The following is a 23247-nucleotide window of genomic DNA, read 5'->3' as shown; positions in this document are numbered from 1 at the left end:
TTGGTGGTTTTTATTTTCTTCTTTGGACTTTTCTTTAATTTCCAAATTGTTATGTTTATAACCAGAAGAAAATCTATTAATTTAAATATGCATACAGTGGGGCCTTGACTTACGAGTGTCCCGACTAATGAGTGTTTTTTTAGATACAAGCCATCTCTCGGCCGATTTTTTGCTTTGAGTTGCAAGCTCAAAAAAATTCGGGTTACGAGCCAGCTTCAGATACCCCACTGCTAGTTGTCGCAGCGAACGTCACAGTGATTTGACATACGAGTAATTTAAGTTATGAGCTCCGTCACGGAACGAATTAAACTCGTAAGTCAAGGCCCCACTGTACTTTAAAATCTTTGTGCTGATATGGTCATATGAAAACATAAGGGGAAAAGCCTAATGGGATTTACAACAGAATACGTCAGTGACTTTTTTTTTAACCCTCACCGGAGGATACTTTAATTATTAGAGAGAGTGGAAGAGTGAGGGAAAAACAGAGAAATATCGATGTGAGAGAAACACGTTGATTGGTTGCCTCCTACACACACCCTGACCAAGACCCAGGCCCAGGAGGAGCCTGCAACTGAGGTATGTGCCCTTGACCAGAATCGAACCCAGGATCCTTCGGTCCACAGGCCGATGCTCTATCCACTGAGCCAAACCAGCTAGGGCCATCAGTGACTTTGATGGTGATCGGACTTGGTATTTGTTGTTGTTTTTAATATTTTCTTTAATGTGCTTCTGTTATAAAGCACATACCTTCAATTAGGAGAGCAAATATAAAATAAATGCAGAAAAATACTTCAGAAATTCATGTCACATTTGAATAGAGGTCATAATTTTTAGATATTCTCTTAGGACTGTGGCCCATCTTGAGGATGATGAAAACTGTTAACAATAGTGGTAAATTATAGTTTTTTGTTTTTTACTCCTACAGATATTCCTGAAATTCCAGAAAGCATCTCATTCTGTAAAGCACTACAGATAGCTGACTTCAGTGGAAACCCACTGACTAGGTAAGCTCTCTGTGTGTAGTTCTAAGGATATCTTTTTGGAGAACCAAGCAAAGAACATAACCAGGTTACCCATCTTAGCGTCTTAGCGGTGCCTGAATGGAGGCTGTCTTTATCAAGGATGCTCAATCTTCACAGACATTCATTTGCAAATAGCATTGTACAATGGAAGGTACATTGTGCTATTGATGGAACACAGAAGATGCTAGAGGATTTGGTGATGCACGCTGGAGTGTACAAAATAGGAGTGAAGAGTGCATTTCTGAAGCAGTGTGACGAATTGGAGTAGCTTATAAATCCTCTATTGATCCATCTTATCTTGTGGAATAAGATGGAGTTCTAAACTCCCATAGAGCTTACTCCATAGATATCCAGGGAGAAGTCCTATTAGAGATATTTTTTCCACTCCAGGAACGAAACATATTTAGTATCTCATTTGTTTGTTTGAAAACAACTCTACTGACACCATTATTTCCATACTTTAGAAATAGCTGTGAGGATTTCCTTGGGTTTATTCTTCCACATAAAGCCACCTTTGCCCGTCTTGGGTAGCTGAGTGGTGCCATTGTGAGCCCTTTACTGTGGCTCTTGGCTCAGTCGTGAGCCCACTGACCACTGGCTTCATAGCACCTGTGCGCCCACACAGCAATGCATACACAGCCCTTGAGAGTCTGTTCCCGAGGTTTCTCTGGGCCAGGTGGGTCCATTTCTAAGGTTTTTCAAGACTATGTAAGCAGCCTCAGGAGAAAGATACTTTTCCCTTTAATTTCCTTCCCGCCACCCTTAAAAAAACCCAAAACAAAACAAAACAAAAAACCAGGGGTATAGGAAGATCAAGATTAAATTAAAATTTGGGATTTGTCGCACCCATTTCAAAATTGCTTGGGACTTCTTGGGTGTGGAGTGATGGGGAATGCCCTCTTTAATTTTGTTTTTTCCGTATCTGCAAATTTTCAAGAAGTAAATATGTTTTTAAAAATATTTCTGGCTTCCCCTGTTTGAATTTCAGTGAGGAAGTCACTACTAGCATTTATTTTTATGAAAAAGAGTGATCTAGTAAGCTGTAATCTAATCGCTTTCTAATTTATCACTGTGCCCAAGTCTTACCTCTTTCTTAACCACCTTCCATGCAGTTGTTCCTCTTCTTCAAACCTTTAGCTCCTGCTCCTGTAAGACAGAGTGCAAGCTCCTTGATGTGCTCTGCCTTCTCCCCACCCTCTCTGACCTTGGTCTGTCTTTCCATCTACATTGCCCTCAGTTGCCTGTGTCAGACATCATGCTCTGCTGCAGTAAAGTGCTCGCAGGCCATTCATTTCACATCTCTCTCTTTTGGATGATGCCAACCTTTCACCCTCCTTTAGGTACAGCTGGAGCATCTTGTCTTGATTAATCCCAACAGTCCCCTCCCCCTCTGGTCTTCCATAATCCTCTGTGCATACTTATTTCGTAACACTTGACATTTACATTTAAGTTCTTTCCTTGACCAAGACTCCAGGACTAGACTGAGAATGCTGACTTGTGTTCCTCTATTATTTATCGATATATTTCCAACCTTACTATAATTTCTGGAATGGAGCAAGCATTCAGTAAATGTTTGTTGAACTCACTAAGCTATTTATCCCTCAGGCAGTTAGTCAAGTTAGGCAGCTGGGAAATATTCATTATGCTGCCCTTGATTTTTTTTAACCAGTTGATTGCTTAATCCCCTTTTCTACTTCTCTAGCCTTCCTTTTCTAATGTCTGCTGACATAGGACTTTACCATTATCTTAAAACTCGCTCCTGGCACACACCCACACTGTATGAAGATTTACTGGGCTTTTCCCTGGCCTCATATTTGGCAAGTTTCTTAAAGTCAAGTCCTTTTAATTTGGCAGGTGCACTGTTTTAAGAATTAAGATGTTTGTGAGTTGAAAGGACCATAAAAATTATTTAGCTTGGCCTACTTATGGCAAAATAAAGTTAGGCTCAAATAATTTAAATCCGTGGTCGCCAACCTTTCGGACCTCACGGACCACCAGTGGTCCGTGGACCATCAGTTGGCGACCGCTGATTTAAATGACCTTAGGAGATCATGAAGCCCCTGAGTGGCATCTCAGACTAGAATTCCTTTCTCCTAACCTTCAGTCTGTGCTTCCTCAGTACTTCATCTAGTTTAGCTCTTAATGTTAACAGCTAGGAAAAAGCAAATCATCCATTTAAAAAACTCATTTTTCTTATATTTAAGGTCATTTTAAAATTATCAAATGATATATTTTCTGATAAAAACTCAGGCAAAAAAGATAATTTGTATCATCATAATTGAAATCAATAAAATTTTTAATGTAAATTTACTTCTGTTACACTATGGAAGAGGCTTCAGCTTTGTAAAAATCATTACCAAGAATGTATGTCAATGATTATGAAAATTCCAGTTAATACTCTTACCTTGCAGGGCCTGGGTTTGGTGTTGAAGTTTGGAATTATCTGTATTAAATGTCAAGTAGTAACTTAGTATTTGCTTTTCAAAAAAGAAACCTGGAAGGAAAAAAATGGAAGATTCTAATCTAGAGACTATCATTAAAGCAAACCACCCCCGCTCCCGCCCCAATAAGTTATGTGTTCTGTTGTCCACCTTTGATTTATGTAGAAGAACCTTCAGCATTTTACATGCAATGAGATTTTTCTGCCTTCAATTAGTTTTTTCTCTCTCCCTAAATATGGTAACCATAGAAATATTGAAAGTAAACTTTCTTTCTAAGTTTATAGTTTATTTTGAAACCTTGCTTTTCGGTGGAGTTTAAGGGAAGTATGAAAAATGTCCTTTTGTGTAGAACATAGTGAAACATTATTATCTTAAGTGATTGGCATCTTAAGTCACATTAAAAGAAAAATATTAAGAAAGTAGCAGTTGGCTGTCAGCTAGTCAATTCTAAGCAATTCATAGCTCTACTATGGGTATTATAAGCTGTCATGTGTTTCATTATAATTGTGTGGGCTAGAATTTCTCTTTATTTTCTGCTAATCGATCAAGTCTTTTCACTCTTAGCTGCAGTGACTATCATTTTCTTTCACACAGCACTCATTAGTCACACATTTCCCCAACTTTATTCTTAAAGCCTGCATTTTTTCCTCTTTAATTCTGGATCACCTTACCAACAAGTGTTTATCATGTCCTGTACTTGTTTTTTTCCTTATAAGTGCCTTATATATAGGAAGACAAGGCAAACTTGCTATGCATAATGTAATTTTTAGGAAGTTCTTTGTTGTTGTTTTAATTTAAGTGTTTAATGAGCATAGCATTTTTAGTTTCTTAAAATTTATCTTTCTTGTTGAAAGTATTACAGATGTCCCCATTTTACTCCTCCCCACTTATCCACACCCCCCCCTTTCCTCTGAAATTCGTCTGTCTCTTGCATGTTTCACGGTCTCTGGGTCTGTTTTGTTTGTCAGTTTATTTTGTTCATTAGAGTCCACATATAAGTGAGATCATGTGATACATGTCTTTCTCTGACTGGCTTATTTCGTTTGGCATAATATTCTCCAGGTCCCTCCATGCTGTCTCAAAGGGTAAGAGATCCTTCTGTTTTACAGAGGTTATTTCAATTAGCATATAGAAGAGATCATTATAATTACCTTTAGTTTACACTATATATACACTTTTATTTCTAATTAACAACCTTTTTGTTTTGTTTTAGATTACCAGAAAGCTTCCCTGAATTACAGAACTTGACATGTCTTTCTGTCAATGACATCTCCTTACAGTCCCTACCTGAAAACATTGGCAAGTAAGTTTTTATGGGATGTTTCTGTATATCAGGGCAAAAGAAAGCCTATATCATCCATTCTGCCCTCCTTCCCTTTTAAATTCTTGTTTTTCTGCTCAGAAAGCCATTTACGTAGTCTTCACTTTCACCCACAACAAAGATCATAGCCAGCCTCCTGTGTTTTTGCAACCAATTACCCTTGTAAGTTAATGGTTGAAAAGGATCCTGCTACTTGTTACCAGTGAAAACCCCAGTTTGTGGAAGTTCTCTTTACATTGATGGGTTCCGAAGTATTTAAGCAAAGTGCCATGTGCCATGTAGGTGGTGAGTAAATACTATTAGCAACTACCATTCTGGGTAATTTTACACCATGTTGGGGAAGGGAGCCAATGGAGGGCTCCATTGAGAACTTAGAAAGCGTTCTCTGAACAACAGCTTTGCCTGCCCGTGTGTGTGCTGTTCCCTGAGGATGGGGGCTGAGAGTGGTGCTTCTGGAGAGCAGGCGCAGAACTGGGAGGGGTGGGATGCAATGGGGACATTTCCATGGTGCTGGCTTAGAGGTTGGGGAGGACAGCCATGACAAGAAATAAATCCTTTGAGGAAAATATAAGCTGATGAATAAATGTTCTGTTCTGCATTTCCAGAGATGACTTAATTGAATTATCTTAGCAGATCTTTTCCATGCCTCTAGGACATACAGTGGGTTAAATCAGGCTGGTGGCTTATGCTTAACCACTTAAAAGCTCTGTATGGCCAGCTTTACCTGGTGAACCCATGTCCCCCAGTGTCATAAAGGATTTCTTGTGTTTACCTGTCCTGCCTAAATTCTAAGACAAAACAGGAACTGGCTTTTTGAGAATTACAGTGTATCTGACAAATGTCTCTTCTGCAACATTTCTCTTAGTTTCCCTCCTGTGTAGGCAAAAGACCATTGGCTAATTGAGTTTCAGCAGCAAGTCCATGTTTTCCCCAGATTCACACTGATGTTTTACCATTGTGCCAGCAGACTTCTTGCTGATTAAGAATTACACCCTTTAGTCTGGCCAGTGGCTCACTGGTTGAGTGTTGACCTGTGAACCAGGAGGTCATGGTTCGATTCCCAGTCAGGACACATGCCTGGGTTGCAGGCTAGATCCCCAATAGGGGGCATGCAGGAGGCAGTCAATCAATGATTCTCTCATTATTGATGTTTCTATCTCTCTCCCTCTCCCTTCCTCTCTGAAGTTATATATATATATATATGAATTATGCCCTTTAGCTCTGAGAAGGGGAGGGAGACAAGAAGCCCCAAGTCCACCCCTGAGTTCATGGTATCAGTTGCAGAGGAAACGAATGTTTTATTGTGGGTTTCATACACTTGTACTTCACTTTTGCTATGTCAGGTTTCATATGTTTCTAATTAATATACAGAGTGGGGTAAAAGGTTTATAGTTTAATACAATAATTAATAAATAATGCAAGAATAAATTCCCATACTCACAACTGTAAACCTACTTTTGCCCACCTTGTATTACTCATTTAAATACTCAGGCTGATGCCGCCTTCCTCCTGCTCCCCAGGGCCTCTGGAATAGGATTCCCTTGTACCTTTCCTCCCATCCTTTCTCGGCCTTTCCCTGACCTTCTGTCCCAATTCATGTCTTTTTAAAAAGGTTTAATGTTTTGAGAGAAAATATTTTCTTATTAAATCAGAGTGCCCCTCTCATTGCCCACTGTATTATTTTAGTGGAAAATGTTATTAGTAATCATTTTAGAATAAGTTACAATATTTTATCTCTTTTTTAATCTCATCTTTTCTAATAACATCCATAGCTGTTTTTGTCAATGTCCAGATTTCTTTGGTATCTGCATTTTCCACCAGTAATAAGGGTAGTGGGTTTTTTGTTTTGATTTGATTTTAGACTTAATCAGCCTGTGTTACTGTTATAGCCGTGTGTATACTTATTGTTTCCAAAATAAAATTCCACTTTGAGCTTGAACCTTATGCTGAATAATCACCCAGAAAGTAAGAATATGGGGTGGGGCTGAATCAATGAATCAAATGACTCTTAGTAGTTTAATCTGTGGAAGTAAATGGGAAATAGAGAGTTTTCTATTCCTAGTGGTTAATAATTTGTTGCCATAGCAAAAGATTTATGATTTCTACCTGTTGGATTTAAGATTTGTGCATGTTAAAGTAACAGCCTGCTTGTGCGTAGTAGAAAGAAACAATCAAAGAATGGACTCCTCCCTGGAGAAGATGGGGCACCTCTGTTTTCCTAGATTATGTTGAAAAGATATTTGAGAGTTGAAATGGTGAATTGTTGGGAAATCTCATAGGTGCACAGGTATGCTACACTCTAAGCAAATCATTATTTGAAAGTTAACTTTCCTCAAGGCAAAGATTCTTTAGTTTCCCAAAGGATTCCCAAACGAGCATTTAACCAAGCTAAACAACATCTCACAGATAGTATGGTTTTGTGAACAAGACACGAGTATTTGATATTACAAAAAATTTAAAAAGACCACAATCAGAGGGAGAGGGGTTGGGGACCTGGATGAAAGAAGGTGAAGGGATTAAGCAAAAAATCATATACATAACACATAAACACAGACAACAGCATGGTGACACCCGAGGGAAAGGGGGTTGGGGGTAAGGGTAAGTGCAGGTGGGCACAGGGGAGATGGAGAGAGCTTTGCTTGGGCCAATGGGCACACGATACAGTGTGCAGATGATGTGTTACTGAGTTGTACACTTGAAACCTCACGCTGGTTGCTCTGCTTTCTCTCCACTGCAAAGCATTATGTTCACACCTTGTACTACATGGTTACACGCCTGGGGACCATCAATATGCTGGGTAGCTCATTTGATTAGAGTTTTATCCAGATATGCCCAGGTTACAGATTTGATCACCAGTCAGGGCACATACAGGAAGCAACCAATGAATGCATAAATAACTAGAACAACAAATCGATGTAGAACAACAAATCAATCTCTCTCTCTCTCCCTTCTTCCCTCTCCCTCTCTCACCCTACCCTCCCTCCCTCTCTTTCTTTCTCTCAAAATGATAAATAAATAAATAATAAATAATAATAAGTAAATAAAGTAATAAGGTACTAATACATTGTATGACATTGATGGACCTTGTAAACATGTTAAGTAAAAGAAGCCAGCCAGGAAAAGCTTATATTGTATGATTCCATTTATATGAAATGTCCAGTGTAGGCAAATCCATAGAGACAGAAACCCAGATTAGTGGTTGGCAGCGGTTGTGGAGGTTGAAGGGGTTATATAAGGAATGACTTCTGATGGGCATGAAGTTTCTTTTGGGATAATGAAAAATTTCTGGAATTAGGTAGTGGTGATGTTGGCACAATCTTGTGACTCTACTAAAAACCACTGAATTGTGCACATTGAAAAGGTGAGTTTTATATTATGTGAAGTATAGCTCAATGAGTAAAAGAAAAGGATGGACTTTAGGCAAACTTGCAGCCTGTTGCTGCTGAAGGATGATAGTTTACCTGGGAAAGTGACCTGGTCTATTCTTACTGAAAATACTCTGTAGTGTCAACTCATAAGGAATGTGCTGAGGTCATTTTGTCTCAGTTACTTGCACCTGGTACCCATACTAGAGCCTCCAAAACATTCACGTGATGTGGAGTGGCAGTGAAGGTGGGAGGGTGTAAAACCCCACTGGGAACTCGTGGGGAATCCTGAGGGTCGAGGAAGCCTCTGCTGCAGCCTGAGAGCCTGCGCCCTGTCTTTACTTTGTGCACCTGTCTCCATGAGCTTCCACATCCTCGGCCATAAAGAAATGAATACCCTCAAAAAAAAGTAAGTTTGCCTAAATATGTCTAAACATCTGTACTCTGTTTATCTGAACATTTTTTCTTTAAAAAAAAAATAGCCCTTTTGAAGGAGAAGTAATGCATGTAATAGACTGACACAGTATCCCAAACATAATTGTCAGTTATTAAATGGTTATTATCAATAAACTTGTAAGTATGGCAGTTTGTTGTAGAAATAGAGCCAGTCAATACCCTTGGGTTTACTGGCAGATGGAAGTAGAGCGTGTGGGTCTGATGTTGTCACTGCTACCCTTGGGGATGGTGAACTTAATTTCAGTGGCCTTGAACTCAGTGAGCCATGTGGCCCTTGCTGATAAGACCTGTGCTAGGCTGTTTACCTGTATTGTATTAGTTCAGGCTTCCTACAAAGAACAAATATTTTTGAAAACTATAATCATATTAATGCTCTTTTGTGAGGCCTGGGAGTTTCTATAAAATAGGTATTATTTTTTAAAAATTAGAAAAATATCTGGAGCAAAGCCACCATAAGGAAGTATGTAACCAGAGATTTCTTAAATACTAATTTTGTATTTAAAAAGCAGAAGTACAGTCAGGCCCATTCGGTTTAGTTGAGTGTCGACCTTTGCACTAGGAGGTCCATAGGTTGCTGATTCGATTCCCAGTCAGGGCATATGTCCAGGCTCTATCCCCAGCAAGTGGCGCTAGGAGGCAGCTGATCTATGTAGATGTTTCTCTCTCATTCGTGTTTCTATCTCTCTCCCTCTCCTTTCCTCTCTCCCTAAAAATCAATAAAAATATTAACTTTTTAAAAAACAGAAGTATAATGAATGTAAACAACTCCTCCTATCTCCATCACTATTGTTTTTCCTAAGTATCATTGCCATAATTATAGAGTTTATATTTTAATGGCTTTATAGTATACTGTCATTTGTTTGCTTGGCCTACCTTAATTTATTTTATTCTTTACTTTCTTAATGATTTTGGCCACCAAAAAGGGTGGGGGGAACCCAAGTGGATTAAAAAGGGTTTTTATTAAAATGTAGTGGAGAACAGATGTAAATTCTTTAAAGTAACTACTCCCCCAGGCGCTGAAATAGAATCCTAAAAATACAGTTGGCCTACATTCAGACTTAGAAAAGAGTATTACTTTTGCCCCTGCTATCATGAGCTGTGTAAAACAGTAGGCATTAGTGTGCTGAGAAGAAAGGCTCACACTCGTTTCCTGCAAGAGGTTAGGTTTGTTAGGTTTTGTTTTGACCCCATTTGTTGGCAGAAAAGGTGGGAGTTACAGTAAGAATAGAAAATCATGTCTTTTTGTGAGAGGAGGATGAGGTCATCCCAGCAATGTTGCATAGAAATTTAATTTGCCAGAAATTAAAATTGAAGGGTAAAATAGCTGTAATAGGGGAATGTTTGAAAACATTAAGGTATGACTAGACAGTGAAAAATATGTACTGGAATGTATATATTCCAGGTGAGAAGTGAGACAAAAATCTATTCAGTGAGGAAAGCAGTGTCAGATGTGTATAGGATGCTACCTTCCATGTGGAAAGGAGGAGGATAAGACTCTATATTTATACCTGCTTGTCTTTGCCTAAAGGAAAACTCTTGGATGAATGCAGAAACAACTAACAGAAAAGGTGATTTCCCATGAGAAGGGTCTCAGTGGTAGGAAACCAGATAGTTGGGGTCAAAGATGGGAGGAAAACACACAGTATACTTTGCTTTACACATATATTAATGTATTGCCTATTCACAAGCTTGACTTAACAACTCAAGAAAGAGACTGCAGAAGATAGTGGTTAAAAGTGCAGATTCCTTAGTGAGTGCTGGCTTTGCCACTTACAGTTGTGTGAGACCTTGTTCAAGTTCCCTCTCTGTGTATAGTTTTCTTGTCCATAAAGTTAATTCTTATAAAGCACTTGTAACAAAATGTGTCATATTGTAAGCTTCTGATATCACTATTACTAGGGATACTAAAGATCAGTAATTTCATATTACATCTCAAGTGTCTAATATTTGTCACATTTGTAAAAGTGTTAGAAATACCTGACACTTTCCTTTTGTCCCTATGATATCATGTTGTGGCTGAAGAGGCTGATAAATGCATGTGGAGTTCTGGTTCCTTGTTTTTCTTGGCCTAGTGATTAAGAGCCTGGCCTGTGAAGCACACAGAATTGGGCTCCAATCCAACATTTCTCAGCAGTGAATTTTTTTTAGGCGATGTAAGAGATGCAAAGACATTTGCATTGAAATGAATTGGTTGTTTTGATGGGGAGGGCACTGTCCCGATGTCTCAGTTGAAGATGCTATATTCTGAAAGACTAGAAAGGGCCCGCAGGTGTGGCTCAGTGGTTGAGCATTGACCTATGAACCAGGAGGTCACAGTTCAATTCCCACAGATGCCTGGGTTGTAGGCTTGATCCCTAGTAGGGGGAGTACAGGAGGCAGCTGATCTATGATTCTCTCTCACCATTGATGTTTCAATCTCTCTCTCCCTTCCTCTCTGAAATAAATAAAACTATATTTTAAAGAAAGACTAGGAAGGGGGATCATTCATTCATTCATTCATTCATTTTCAAGTCATGTTTCTGGTCTAAATATGTATTCAGGCAGATCCTGTTTCACATCAGCTGTTGCCAGACAGTCTGGAGAACCACATTTTGGAGTGGGACTGGTAGCCTAAGCAAGAACTGATGAGCATCAAACCTGTGATTTCATTCTAGAATTAGTTAATGATTCTTTGAACTCAGAATGACTAGTCCTGATTATACCTGATGTTGGGCTCATATGGGAGATGGAGTTAGTCAAAACTGCGTGTTTTTTGTTTGTTTGTTTGTTTTGGTTTTTTTTTTTTTAAGCTATTTCTTGTCTCTCCTATTGGTCATCAGTTATGGGCAATGCATGATTTGATTAAAAGCTGGCCAGTGCCACAGCTCACTATCTGTAGGGCTGTTGTTGGAAGAGTTTTCTCTAGTGGGGATGACTCCTGTGGTTAACAACATCTTCAAGCAATCTTTCAGAAGACCCCCAACTCAGAGTACACGGACTTGTAAGGTACTGGGCTGTGCTTAGGAAAGGGGCTGTCTCAAGGAAATAAGGCACAAGGATGGTTCTATAAAGTTGAAGGGTAAATACAGTATGCTCAGCTTGCCATCCTATATAATAAAGAGCTAATATGCAAATGGTTGTCATACCCTCATGCTGTCACACTGTAACGGCTCAGACACTCAACACTGGGGAGAGAGGAATGGGGACCAGCCAGGCACAAATGAGCTTGCAAGAGAGAAATGGGGACCAGCCAGGCTGTGGCCCGGGAGAGGGACAAGCAGCCTACCCCATGGTCCCAGGTGCCAGCAGCTGCACCTGCGCCTGTGGCCTGGGAGAGGGACAAGCCGCCCGCTCTGCCGTCCCGGGCACCAGTGGCTGGGGCTGTGACCCAGGAGAGGAACAAGCTGCACGCCCTGCAGTCCCAGGCGCCTGCAGTCCTGAGCACTAGCAGCTGTGGCCCGGGCGAAGCCGCCGGCCCAGGGTCCCCTGCGGCTGCAGCTGGTCCGGGCGAAGCCGGCCTGGGTCCTGGGTGCCTGTGACTGGTCAGTGGAGGGAATCCTGGGTCCTTGGTGCAGGACGAGGCAGAGGCAGTTAGGGGCGATCAGGCCAGCAGGGGAACAGTGAAGGGCGATCAGGCAGGCAGGCAGGCAGAGATGGTTAGGGGTGATCAGGCAGACAGAGATGGTTAGGAGTGATCAGGCAGGCAGAGATGGTTAGGGGTGATCAGGCAGGCAGAGATGGTTAGGGGTGATCAGGCAGGCAGAGGGGTTAGGGGCGATCAGGCAGGCAGGCAGGAAGGCAAGTGGTTAGAAGCCACCGGTTCCGGATTTCGAGAGGCAGTCAGACAGCCCCCGAGGGGTTCTGAATTGGAGAGAGTGCAGGCCGGGCTGAGGGACCCTCCCACCCCCCATCCCCCACCCCTGTGCACAAATTTCGTGCATCAGGCCTCTAGTAGTAGTAGTAGTAGTAGTAGTAGTAGTAGTAGAAGAAGAAGAAGAAGAAGATATGATTGTATTCATTTTAGGGGAAATTGAGATACAGTGGTGAAGCACCTTAGCTGGTTAGTGAGGAACAGGCCAGTATTGGAGCCGGGGCTCTGGTCTCTCAAACTCCACATACTCTTTTCAGAGGGACACTTTCATCTGTGGGTCCGCAGTCTGATTATAATGTTTGAGTTCTTCATTTTAAATCGTTTAAAATTATGGGGAAGTATTACCTCAGAAAGGCTATTATTTTATTTACTTTAAGTTAATTTTTGAGTTTAGAAGGTTAAAAAATACGATATTTGTTGTTGTAACACCTGGAGAGTCATCTTTTCCTTACTATCCAAAAACAATAGAAACTAAGAGCTTTTGAGTCAGACCTTTTTTACTTAAGAGGATATTATATTTGGATGTTAACCTAATAGGAGTGGGAACTATGTGTTTAATCTAATATGACATTATTAAGTTGCATATGTCTGTAAGTCTTTGCAATATTTTTGCTCAAGCATTATTTCCTTAGTAACTGTGGCCGACTATGCCTTTTACCTTCAAGACAAAATTTAAAGATAATTAAAAAATGTGTATTATATTTTTAAAATGACATGTAAACCAACAAAAATCCCAGTGTCCTTGCTGTGGTTAAGAAGGTAAGATGTAGTCATCCTAAATTGGCAGGTGTTTTTAAAATTTAAATGATAACCAGAAAGTTCCAGAGAATGCCTGGGGGCAGGGAAGCAGCAGGCCTGCAGTGTTGGCTCTCAACCGGATTTGAATTGTGGCCCTGCCACTTTCCAATGGACCTCACACTAAGCCTCACATTCCTGATTGTGTCCTCCCAGCCCTGGTGCTGATTGTTGTTAATTAAGAGGTGAGCCCTGTAAGGAGCCCTGCTGGGCACCTCCTGCCACATGCAGTGGGCAGGTGTCTCCCCAGCCCCCTCCCTGTTTCAGGAAGGAAAAGCCTCAGTGAAGCCTGCAGACCTTGGTAAGCAGCACACTCAGCACCAAGGCCTGTCAAACTGCCTTAACAAGCTTTTTCTGATGCCCAATGAGGAAAGTTTTTGAAGCAAAGGACTTCTTTCCCCACCTTGAGGATGTCTTTAGTGTGTCACAGTGCTAGGTGTGAAAGTAATGAAGATATGAAATGACAGCTCTAGTAGTGATTTTAAAAAATATAAATGTGTAAATAGCCAAATGATTACCACCTCCCCAATAAAATTGGCTAGGGGGGTCACATGAAAATTTAAAACTGAAAACGAAGCTCTTTCTTTTGAAATCTTTACTTTTGCAACGTCTTTTAAAATCTTACTTATCACCCTTATCTTGTGATTGCTTTTTGAAGTAGATACTGGCTGGCGTCCTCACCACTCTCTCCTTCCCATTGTTATTTCTTCTGTGTAAACATGTGGCCCGGAGAAAGTGGAATCAGACAGCTCCAGCTTCCCACCTGTTTGCATTTTATTTGGAGGATGTTATTAAATTCATAATTGCTTATTATCAGGGATTTTTTATTTTTCAAAAATAATGCATTCTAAAGTGTTTTATTTGTTTGCTCTTGCTTCAATTGTGAAAACTATTATTCAGTTTCTATAATTGGAGAAGGTGATGCAGAATTTGTGCATGTCATTGTATAGTTAAAATATATTTTCAAGAAAATGGGCTTTAAGTATATAAATATACTGTTCATGCAATCACGTTTCCATTTTCCAGTGTTATGAAACCAGCTTTGTTTGTACCAATGATTCCGGCTTGTATATTGGAAGGAAAATAGAGGATTAAGGCAGATTAGAGTGTTGGGATAATGTCTGTGTGCTCACACATAAAAATTCTCCAAATCTGGACGTTATTATGGTGATGTTAGCAGGATCTTGAACTTTCAATTGGTATAGAGCTTAGTACAGTGCCTGTTGGAGTAACAGGCAAATCAGTCATCTTCTGAGTCAATTTGTTATGCCAGTGCTGACTGCATTTGGATGTCGAGGTTGCTGGTGATGAGGAACTGCCACCAATCAGTGTCTGGGGAGAACACCTGTCTCCTTTCATGGCGCTCCTGTTAGGCATGGATTATACCCAAGAGGCAGCAGAATCTGCTGAAAAGAGTACCATTCTGGGGTTTAATAGAAATAAAAGAAACATTATAATAGCTGCACTTACTGAGTCAAACTTGCATTCCAGGCACCATGTGAGCTGTGCTATTACATTATCCCTAATGCATTTAAATCAGTTATTTCCATAGAGCTCTGACCGCTTGCTCCTAGTTTATGATCTTAATTAAGTAGAGCACTTGGGCTCTTTGGACTGAGTGCCCACTTATGTCAAACAGGGGTGGTTTCTTGCCGATGTTTGGAAGAAGAGCTCCGAGCTCCGTGAGATTACTGTTTTTATGGTAACAGCACATTTTTGACATTCTGGAGCCAGGAGAACATATCCTGCTTCTGTCTTGGTCCTGGGAATGGTTGTCTTTCAATGATTGCTAGTGAGTTACTTGCATATATTAAATGAACAAGAAATTTGAATGAGGGTGCCTTATAGTGACAATTACTACTCTTTTTCTTTTTAAAATTAAAATGTGGGAGGTAGAGGTGATGTTGTTTTTAATGGGGGTGGTGGTGGGGTGGTGGCGATGGTTTCCCACGGGGAAGTAATGTTCAGGTTTCATTAAGAGTTGCTCCTTATGGAGGGTGTATTGGGAGGGAGAGTAGGAAGAATCTCAGGAATTTTCCTTACACTTTTTTCTTCTGTTCATTTCTAGTCTTTATAACCTGGCTTCACTGGAACTGAGAGAGAATCTTCTTACATATCTTCCTGAGTGAGTCTCTGGGGAAAATAAGAGGGATTTTGTACCGAATGAATTTCTTCAAACATTAAAAAAAAAGTACTGTAGTGTTTTGTCAAAAAGAAATTCTGTATCTTATGGAAAGTTTGGGAGATGTCAGCTTTCTCTTAGTGGTCCGTCCTGTGCAATATTAATAAAATCCAAATAATCTTATTGTTGGAAACTAGTTTTAAGTGAGGGAATACCACATTGCTTGGTATTTCTAAGTATTATCTAAGAACTTTTTTTTTTTTTTTTAATAGCTCTCTTACTCAGCTACGGAGACTAGAAGAACTTGACTTAGGAAACAATGAAATATACAATTTGGTAAGTCTGTATTGTAGAGTGCTTTGAATTTAACTTTTTTCTTACTTATGAACACAAATTTTGAGAGAGATCTGTGGGGATGCTTTTAAACCAGTATTTCCACATGTTTAGCTTGGCAGCATAAAAGAATGTGCTACAGTTCACATGGGTTAAGAATTGTGATTTGTGCCCTGGCCAGTGTAGCTTAGTGGTTGAGTATCAACCCATGAACCAGGAGTCACAGTTTGATTCCCAGTCAGGGCACATGCCCAGGTTGCAAGCTCAATCCCTGGTAAGAGGGTATGTAGGAGGTTGATCAATGTTTCTCTCTCATCATTGATGTTTCTGTCGCTCTCTCCCTTTCTCTTTCTAAAATCAATAAAAACATCATATATAATAAAGAGGTAATATGCAAATTAACCCTCACAAGATGGCTGCCTACGACCAGGCTGGCAGGGAGGTTAGTGAGGGATGACCAAATGACTGAACAAGCAGGCTGCGTAGGGTGACCAGACCGTCAGGGGGGTTAGTGAGGGGCGACCAGGCTGGCAGGGGGGGGCAGTTGGGGGCGACCGGCTGGCAGGGGGCGCAGTAAGAGGTGACCAGGCTGGCGGGGGGCGGGGGGGTCAGTTAGGAGTAACCAGGCCGCCATGGAGGGGGCAGTTAGGGACAACCTGGCTGGCAGCGGGGGCAGTTAGGGGCAATCAGGCTGGCATGCAGAGGCAGTGAGGGGCGACCAGGCAGGCAGGCAGGTAAGAGATTAGGAGCCAGCGGTCCAGGATTGTGAGAGGGATGTCCGACTGCTGGTTTAGGCCTGATCCCAGAGATTGGGCCTAAACCGGCAGTCAGACATCCCCCAATGGGTTCCGGATTGGAGAGTGTGCAGGCTGGGCTGAGGGGATCCCCCCCCCCTCCGTGCACAGATTTTGTGCACCGGGCCTCTAGTATATAATAAAAGAGTTGTGATTGGGAGGCAGGGAGGGTTAGGCCAGAGATGATGGGCATACATGGACATGACTGGCATTGTTGAATGTTGGGGTGCTCTTATGAAGGGGGCTTGATATTAGAGAAATACCAACAGACATCCTCTGTAGCACCCCATCATTAACTGTTGAAAATAGGATTTTTTCTTTCTTAATGGAAGACAGTGTTGGATTTTCTTACCATAACATTATTCTTTTTGTTTTAGCCAGAATCAATCGGAGCTCTCGTACATCTAAAGGATCTTTGGTTGGATGGAAATCAACTGTCAGAATTACCTCAGGTACGTGGTAATTTCACATATTCTACCCCCAAACATAAAACAGTAGCCACCACCACTCTCATATCTTCCCTGCTTCTACATGAGAGTTTCTTTAAAAGGGATTTTAATATATATATATAATCTTAATTGATTTCAGAGAGGAAGGGAGAGGGAGAGAGAGATAGAAACATCAGTGATGAGAGAAGTCATTGATCAGCTGCCTCCTGCACACCCCCTATTTGGAGATCAACCTGTGCATGTGCCCTGACTGAGAATCAAACCGTGACCTCCTGGTTCATAGGTCGACACTCAAGCACTGAGCCATGCTGGCAGTGCTGTAAAAGGGATCTTAAAAACCAAAAACTTTGGTTGAAAGAGCACATTTGGAGAAATATATTGAGTATTCATTATGCTGTATTGCCAGAGGAAAACTGAGAGCCCCAACGCACTATTACTAAAGATAGAAACTATATCCTTTAGTGTGTGAAGTCTTAATCCTTGCTACCCACATGGCTTACGTCTAGCCCAGCAAATTTGTAAATTACTGGGACCCCTGATTCTGATGGTATGCATTTCTGCCACTCTTTATGATGTGCCTTGGGCATAATTATGACCACATTTTGCCCTGTAAATGGTGTGAAAGCAATATTAAAATTCTTTATTTCACAAATGGGCATTTTCCTCTTATTTTTTCCCCTCCAACTATTACTGAATTTCATCCTCTGGTGCGTAGTCCAGCCAATCTTAAAGTCTCAGTTGCTTTTCATGATGGGCAGGTGCTTGTATTTGACAGTACCTCTCATCCGCCTCTGCTCAGCAGTGAGCACCAGTGTGGTGCCTGCGCACTTCAGGTGGGGAATGCCATGTCGCCCAGGGAGTCTCGACACTAGAAAGAAGGACTAGAGTGAAAATGTACTTGATGTAGCCGTAGCCCCGGAATCTCCATGACGTTACGTAGGGCTAGTGGCAGTAGGAACTGATTTGAGTCTATCTCTGAGGCCTTGGCTGCATTGGGCAAAGGATAGGACTGATCAGCAATTGGTGTTGTGAGGGTTTGATACTTCGATTTCTCTAGAAAAATATGAGAAATCCTGATTGAGAGAATTCTAGTTATTTTAGGAGTCAAAGGATGGAGAGGGGAAATACCAGGAAGTTGTCAGGGAAGTAATAAAATACCAGCTATTAGACATGAGGGGGGAAGAGTATATGTGTGTGCAAACGTGCATAAATGATTATATGCAAAGTGCCACATCCTAAACACCAAGAAATTAAAATACCAGTGATTGTGTTTTAAATGGTTATTTAAGCATCTCAGTTGCTTTTCTTATATAAACTTCTGTTAAATCAGTACTAAACACACCAGACAGTTTCAAATAATCAGAATTATTTTTGTCTCCATCGATGACAGAAAGAAAAGGATACAATGACATCGTTAAAAGGAATTAATGAAAAAGTAGAACAACTGCAGGGATCGGGTGTGAAATTAATAGACATGTAGTCTGCTTTCCCATGACAGGAAATGCAGGGGCGGGTCATAGGATGCATATTGGTAGGAGATAAACGGAAAGAATAGATTAGACCAAATTAAATACAGATTGAGGAATTTGTACTTCTGAAGACATTGGGAATCCACTAGACTTTTTTTTGAGTAGATGGGTGGTCTGATAATGTGACTAGAGCTATGTTTCCAGGAGGGAAATACGGAAGCCAGATTGTAGAACAAACTTGGGTAGAGAGAGGCCAAGAGGCAGAGCTAACAGTCCAGGGCAGAGGGTAATGAGGGTGGGCACTTAATTGAGTGGCAGTGGAATGGAAAAGTGGAAGCAGTTATAAGAGAAAACATGGACTTTTGTGAATGGAAGGGAAGGGAGGGTAACTCTTGAATAGACTGTTAGACTCATCCAGGTACTTGTCCCACTCCAGGGTAGACTGTTTTCCTTAAAAGCAGTATGCGAGCTCTTTCTTCCCTTGATGTTAAATGTGTCAGTGGATCTGTATGCTCCAGTTTTTCTGGGAAGCAGCTGCATTGATATTTTTTATGCAACAAGTACTACCTGTCATGGGAGACAAAAAGTAGATGGTTTCTTAACAGAGAAAAATCTCAGGGTTCCCTTGATTGATTCCAAACTTGGAGAACTGGTTTCCAGCCTCTTATTTCCCCCTGGTCCTGTGACCTTAAAGTTGTTTGTTCTCTCTCTGTGCCAATCTCTTCATCTGTTAAGTGACTGATTCCTTGCCTGCCTGAAGTTGGAGGACTTGGCATCGCTCCCAGCTCTGTGACTGATTCATGCAGCTTCCCGTTTTCATTGGAAGAGGGTCTGGAAACTTACTCCAGCCTTCACATCTAGATAGATGCTGAAGAAACATCCTTAGGACTACTCTGGGTTTTGGTTGCAAAATATCACTGTAAGACATTTCTCTGTGCTATGGCAGGTTTAAGCATGAGTTTCTTTTTCTGTGTCACTGATGTAGGAAATAGGAAATCTGAAGAACCTGCTGTGCTTAGATGTCTCTGAAAACAGGTTGGAAAGACTTCCTGAAGAAATCAGTGGCCTGACTTCATTAACAGATTTGGTCATTTCCCAGAACTTACTAGAAACGATTCCGGATGGCATTGGTATGTATTGGGAATAACTAACTCCTAAAGGCGCTGGCTGTTCGGGCGTTTGGAGGACTCTGATCCTTCAGTCACCACAGTCAGGAGCTGGGGATGTGGTTCCTTTAGTTTCCTTGTTTGTTTTTTTAAGAAGGAATGCAAAAATAATACAATTTAAGTTTCTCTATAGGAAAGTATTTCCTTCACCTTGGTTTGGTAGCAATTATAGGTATTATTTCTTAAAATTGTTGACTCATATCTACTTCATCCACACCTTGTCTCAATGACTTCAGTAGGGATTAGCCTACTGAATGTGTTTCAGGCATATGAGCCTTCATTAAGAAATTTCTAATTGAGCATTCTCAATAGTTGAGGAGAAAGTAACTTTGACCTTATTGCATAACCTGGGGAAGGGCTGCTCAAGCTGGCACAGTGCACTGGAGTTGAGCCTTTTCTGAGACATTGAGAATAATCCTTTACATTAACCATTCTGTGCTGTTTCTTTTTAAAAAATTAGTCCAGGCATTTCCTTTAGCATAAAGGAATTCATTTAAGTTTGAGAAAATAAATGCAAACAGAGAAGGTATATACAGATGTGGACTAGCAGCCCCACCATAGCAAAGCAATTGTAAGAAGCTGCATTTAACCATATAGTTGTCATAGGATTTCTGTCTTTGACCTTCATTAAACTTTTATTCAAAACATCGAAGGGAGTTTTCTGAAACTTTCAATAGGAGAAGCTGTATGGCAAAGGACTGCTTCCTTCCTGGGGTTTGGTCAGGATGAAGGTGACAGCAGCTCAGCCACCATATAGACATTGCCTTTTGGGGATTTTGACTCGAGGTAGAAATGTTCACGGAGAATCATATATGGCAACTGAAAGCAGTTGTAGGAGCTGGCGGTGTTTTAGTGCCTGTAATAGGAAGAAATAGGGGCACGAGGTGGCTAGTTTCAAGCATTTGAAAGGCTGTCATGGAGGAGGAGGAGATGTATTATATCTTCCCGTTCAAATGGGAAAAGTCAAGGACCATGAATCTCAACTTGATAAGAAAGGCTTTAAGAGAGATACTTGTACAAGGTAGTCTGGGCTGCATAGTGAAGAAGTGAGCACCCTGTCGCTGGAAGTATTCCAGGGGAGGCTGCAAGACCACTCGTCAGTCTGACTGTTGGGGAGACTCCTGTTGGGGCAAGATATGTCAAGTGTGGGATACAGTGTGCCCTGACAGGACAGGGTTCACAGTTGCCTAGAACCCTCTGGGACAGCGGTAATTATGGCTGGTCGTGCTAAATAAAGAGCTCAAGGAGGTTAGTTCTGCGTTGCCCTGTAAGGCCACCCAAGGCAAGCTAATCTTTTCGACATTTCCCTTTCTCCAGCTTTATGTCTCTCCTAAGATGGAGGCTGCTTTCTGTTTTTCCTGGGGAAGGTTAATCATGCCAGCCACTCTTAGTAGATAGCAGAGGACATCTGCTCTGTGGGCAGAGTCCTCTGAGTTGTAGTTGAGAATGAGAATCTGAATGATTTGGGATTTTCTTCACTCAGTGGGAACCCGAGGAGGCTGCAGTAAACAGATTCTTCTTTTCCATGGTGGACTCGGTCTTTCATGGCACTTGTCAAAGGTGACCATCTCATTCTGCACGTATAGAAATACTACAATATAGGGATTTCACTAAGTCATGCTCAGTCATAAGTGATGGAATAAACTGCACTTTAGTGTTCTTTGTTATTAGTAGGAGGATTCTTGGAGTAAGATAAAAGCCTGTCTCCTGTTTTAAAAGATCCATTAAGAGCCAGCTGCTTAATTTTCTTTAAATTTTCTGGCTTTGATATGATACTTTTAGGTAGTGACTTTTAAAATGATTGGCTTCTAATTGCTGACTTTTTAATGTTCTGAGTAAATTGTTTTAACTCCCAACCTTTAGTGATCTGAATGAGAATGATGTAATTTCATAATGTGAAAAGCTGGGTGAGGAAAAAATGAATAACTATAACAAGAAAGAACAGCAGATAGGAAATACCAAATGATGATTAGGAAAACAATTGTTACTAATGAGTTTAATAATTTTTCAGGAAAACTAAAGAAGCTGTCGATCTTAAAGGTGGATCAAAACAGACTAACACAGTTGCCTGAAACAATTGGGGACTGTGAGAGCCTCACTGAATTGGTTCTCACAGAAAACCGACTCCTGGTGAGTGTGGTTTACGCATTCAAATGGGTATTTATAAAACTTATCAGGGTGGATTCTACTTATTTGTAACTTGGGTGCACTAAATGGAAATTTCCTTATGTTACACACAAAAAAGGGACTTGCGAAGAAGCAAATACATGATACGAAGATGACTGGTTTTTAATCTGCATAAGTGAGGAAAGTGGTGTTTCCACCCCCCTGTCAGATGTGTGTGCCACTGGTGCTCCCAGTACAGGGACTGCACTGACACCAGTGAGGGGCAGGGATCAGCACTGTTGGTGGATGTGCCGCTGCCATGGGGGCCAAGGGCCTCAGAGGAAACACTGTTCTCTCTGGATTCTGTAGCAAAAGGGAAGAGTGGGAGAGATGGGCAGGAAATGGTGGCTGGCCAGGAAAGCCTCGTGGGACTGGGGGAGGAATGCTTTTTGGGGGGAGCCAGAGAGTGGTATCTGCTGGGCTTTGATGTGAGCTCACCCCATCCTAGAAATAGAGGGTGGAGGTGACTGCAGGAGTCCCGCACTTGGACCAGGCTTCCCGTCCTACCTGGGCACAGGCCTTGGCGTGCACCACCTGCGGGGGCAGGTCAGCAGGGTGACAGCAAATCTCAGTTGCCTTCTCACTTCCTGCTGCTGCCTTTGTTTTCATCAGTCCTCCATCTATCACTTCACCTCCCTTTTCTCCTTTTTTAATACTCTTTTAGCCGCTATTGTTTTCTTCAGTTTGCTTTCCTACATTTCCCTTTTTGCTATCTTCATTTTGTCACTTTATTTTTAACTCTGCTTTTCATTCTCTTTCTCCTCCTCCTCCTCCTCCTCCTCCTCCTCCTCCTCCTCCTTCTCCTCCTCCTCCTCCTCCTCCTTCATAAAAGAGTAAGTAATGGTCTTTTGGTGAAAAGAGCAACAAAGGACAGAAAGAGTTGACCAAAGACGGAATCAGCGGGAGAGGGGCTGCATCTCCTCAGGCAGTGCAAGCCGACTCCTCAGGCAGGCGTGGGGGGAGTGACCAAACCTTCCTGCCCTGGTTTGTGGTTTTAGGCTTAAAAATAGTCATTAAACAGTTTTTTAAAAATATGTATTTTTATTAAATTCAGAGAGGAATGGAGAGGGAGAGAGAGATAGGAACATCAATGATGGGAGAGAATCATTGATTGGCTGCCTCCTGCAGGCCCCCCACTGGAGATCGAGCCTGCAATCCGGGCATGTGCCCCGACTGGGAATCAAACTGTGACTTCCTGGTTCCTAGGCCGACACTTGACCCCTGAGCCACACCAACCAGGCCATAATAACTTTAAAAATAACATTAAACATAAATAAATAAAAATAACATTTACCCTCAGATTCCTTTGGAGTGTTGAAGACCCCCCACCTGTAGGATTCAGTGCTCCACACAGCGGCCCTTACACCTTCTCTCTTCCCTGGGGTCCCGGCACCTCTGCTCAGCACTCGGGTCACCTGCCCCAGCGCTGTGGCTTCTTAGATAGCCACGCGATCACATCAGTGTGGTTCTTGAAGGTGCGCACAGGGTAGGGGTGAAT

The 23247-nt window shown here is 41.5% G+C and overlaps 1 protein-coding gene across 1 annotated transcript in view; it reads left to right on the top strand.

Moving 5' to 3' along the window:
* The window catches only part of LRRC1 (leucine rich repeat containing 1), a 130569-nt gene that overhangs the window by 85317 nt on the left and 22005 nt on the right, over positions 1-23247 (top strand). The window contains exons 3-9 of the mRNA XM_036318152.1: positions 926-1004; positions 4677-4766; positions 15319-15375; positions 15645-15708; positions 16877-16951; positions 19403-19547; positions 21595-21713. Of these exons, the coding sequence (XP_036174045.1) occupies positions 926-1004; positions 4677-4766; positions 15319-15375; positions 15645-15708; positions 16877-16951; positions 19403-19547; positions 21595-21713 (629 nt within the window). The remainder of the gene's footprint in view (positions 1-925; positions 1005-4676; positions 4767-15318; positions 15376-15644; positions 15709-16876; positions 16952-19402; positions 19548-21594; positions 21714-23247) is intronic.

Source organism: Myotis myotis, unplaced genomic scaffold, assembly GCF_014108235.1.
Source record: "Myotis myotis isolate mMyoMyo1 unplaced genomic scaffold, mMyoMyo1.p scaffold_m19_p_7, whole genome shotgun sequence".
Taxonomy (NCBI): Eukaryota; Metazoa; Chordata; class Mammalia; order Chiroptera; family Vespertilionidae; genus Myotis; species Myotis myotis.
This window is presented reverse-complemented; position numbering and strand designations above follow the sequence as displayed.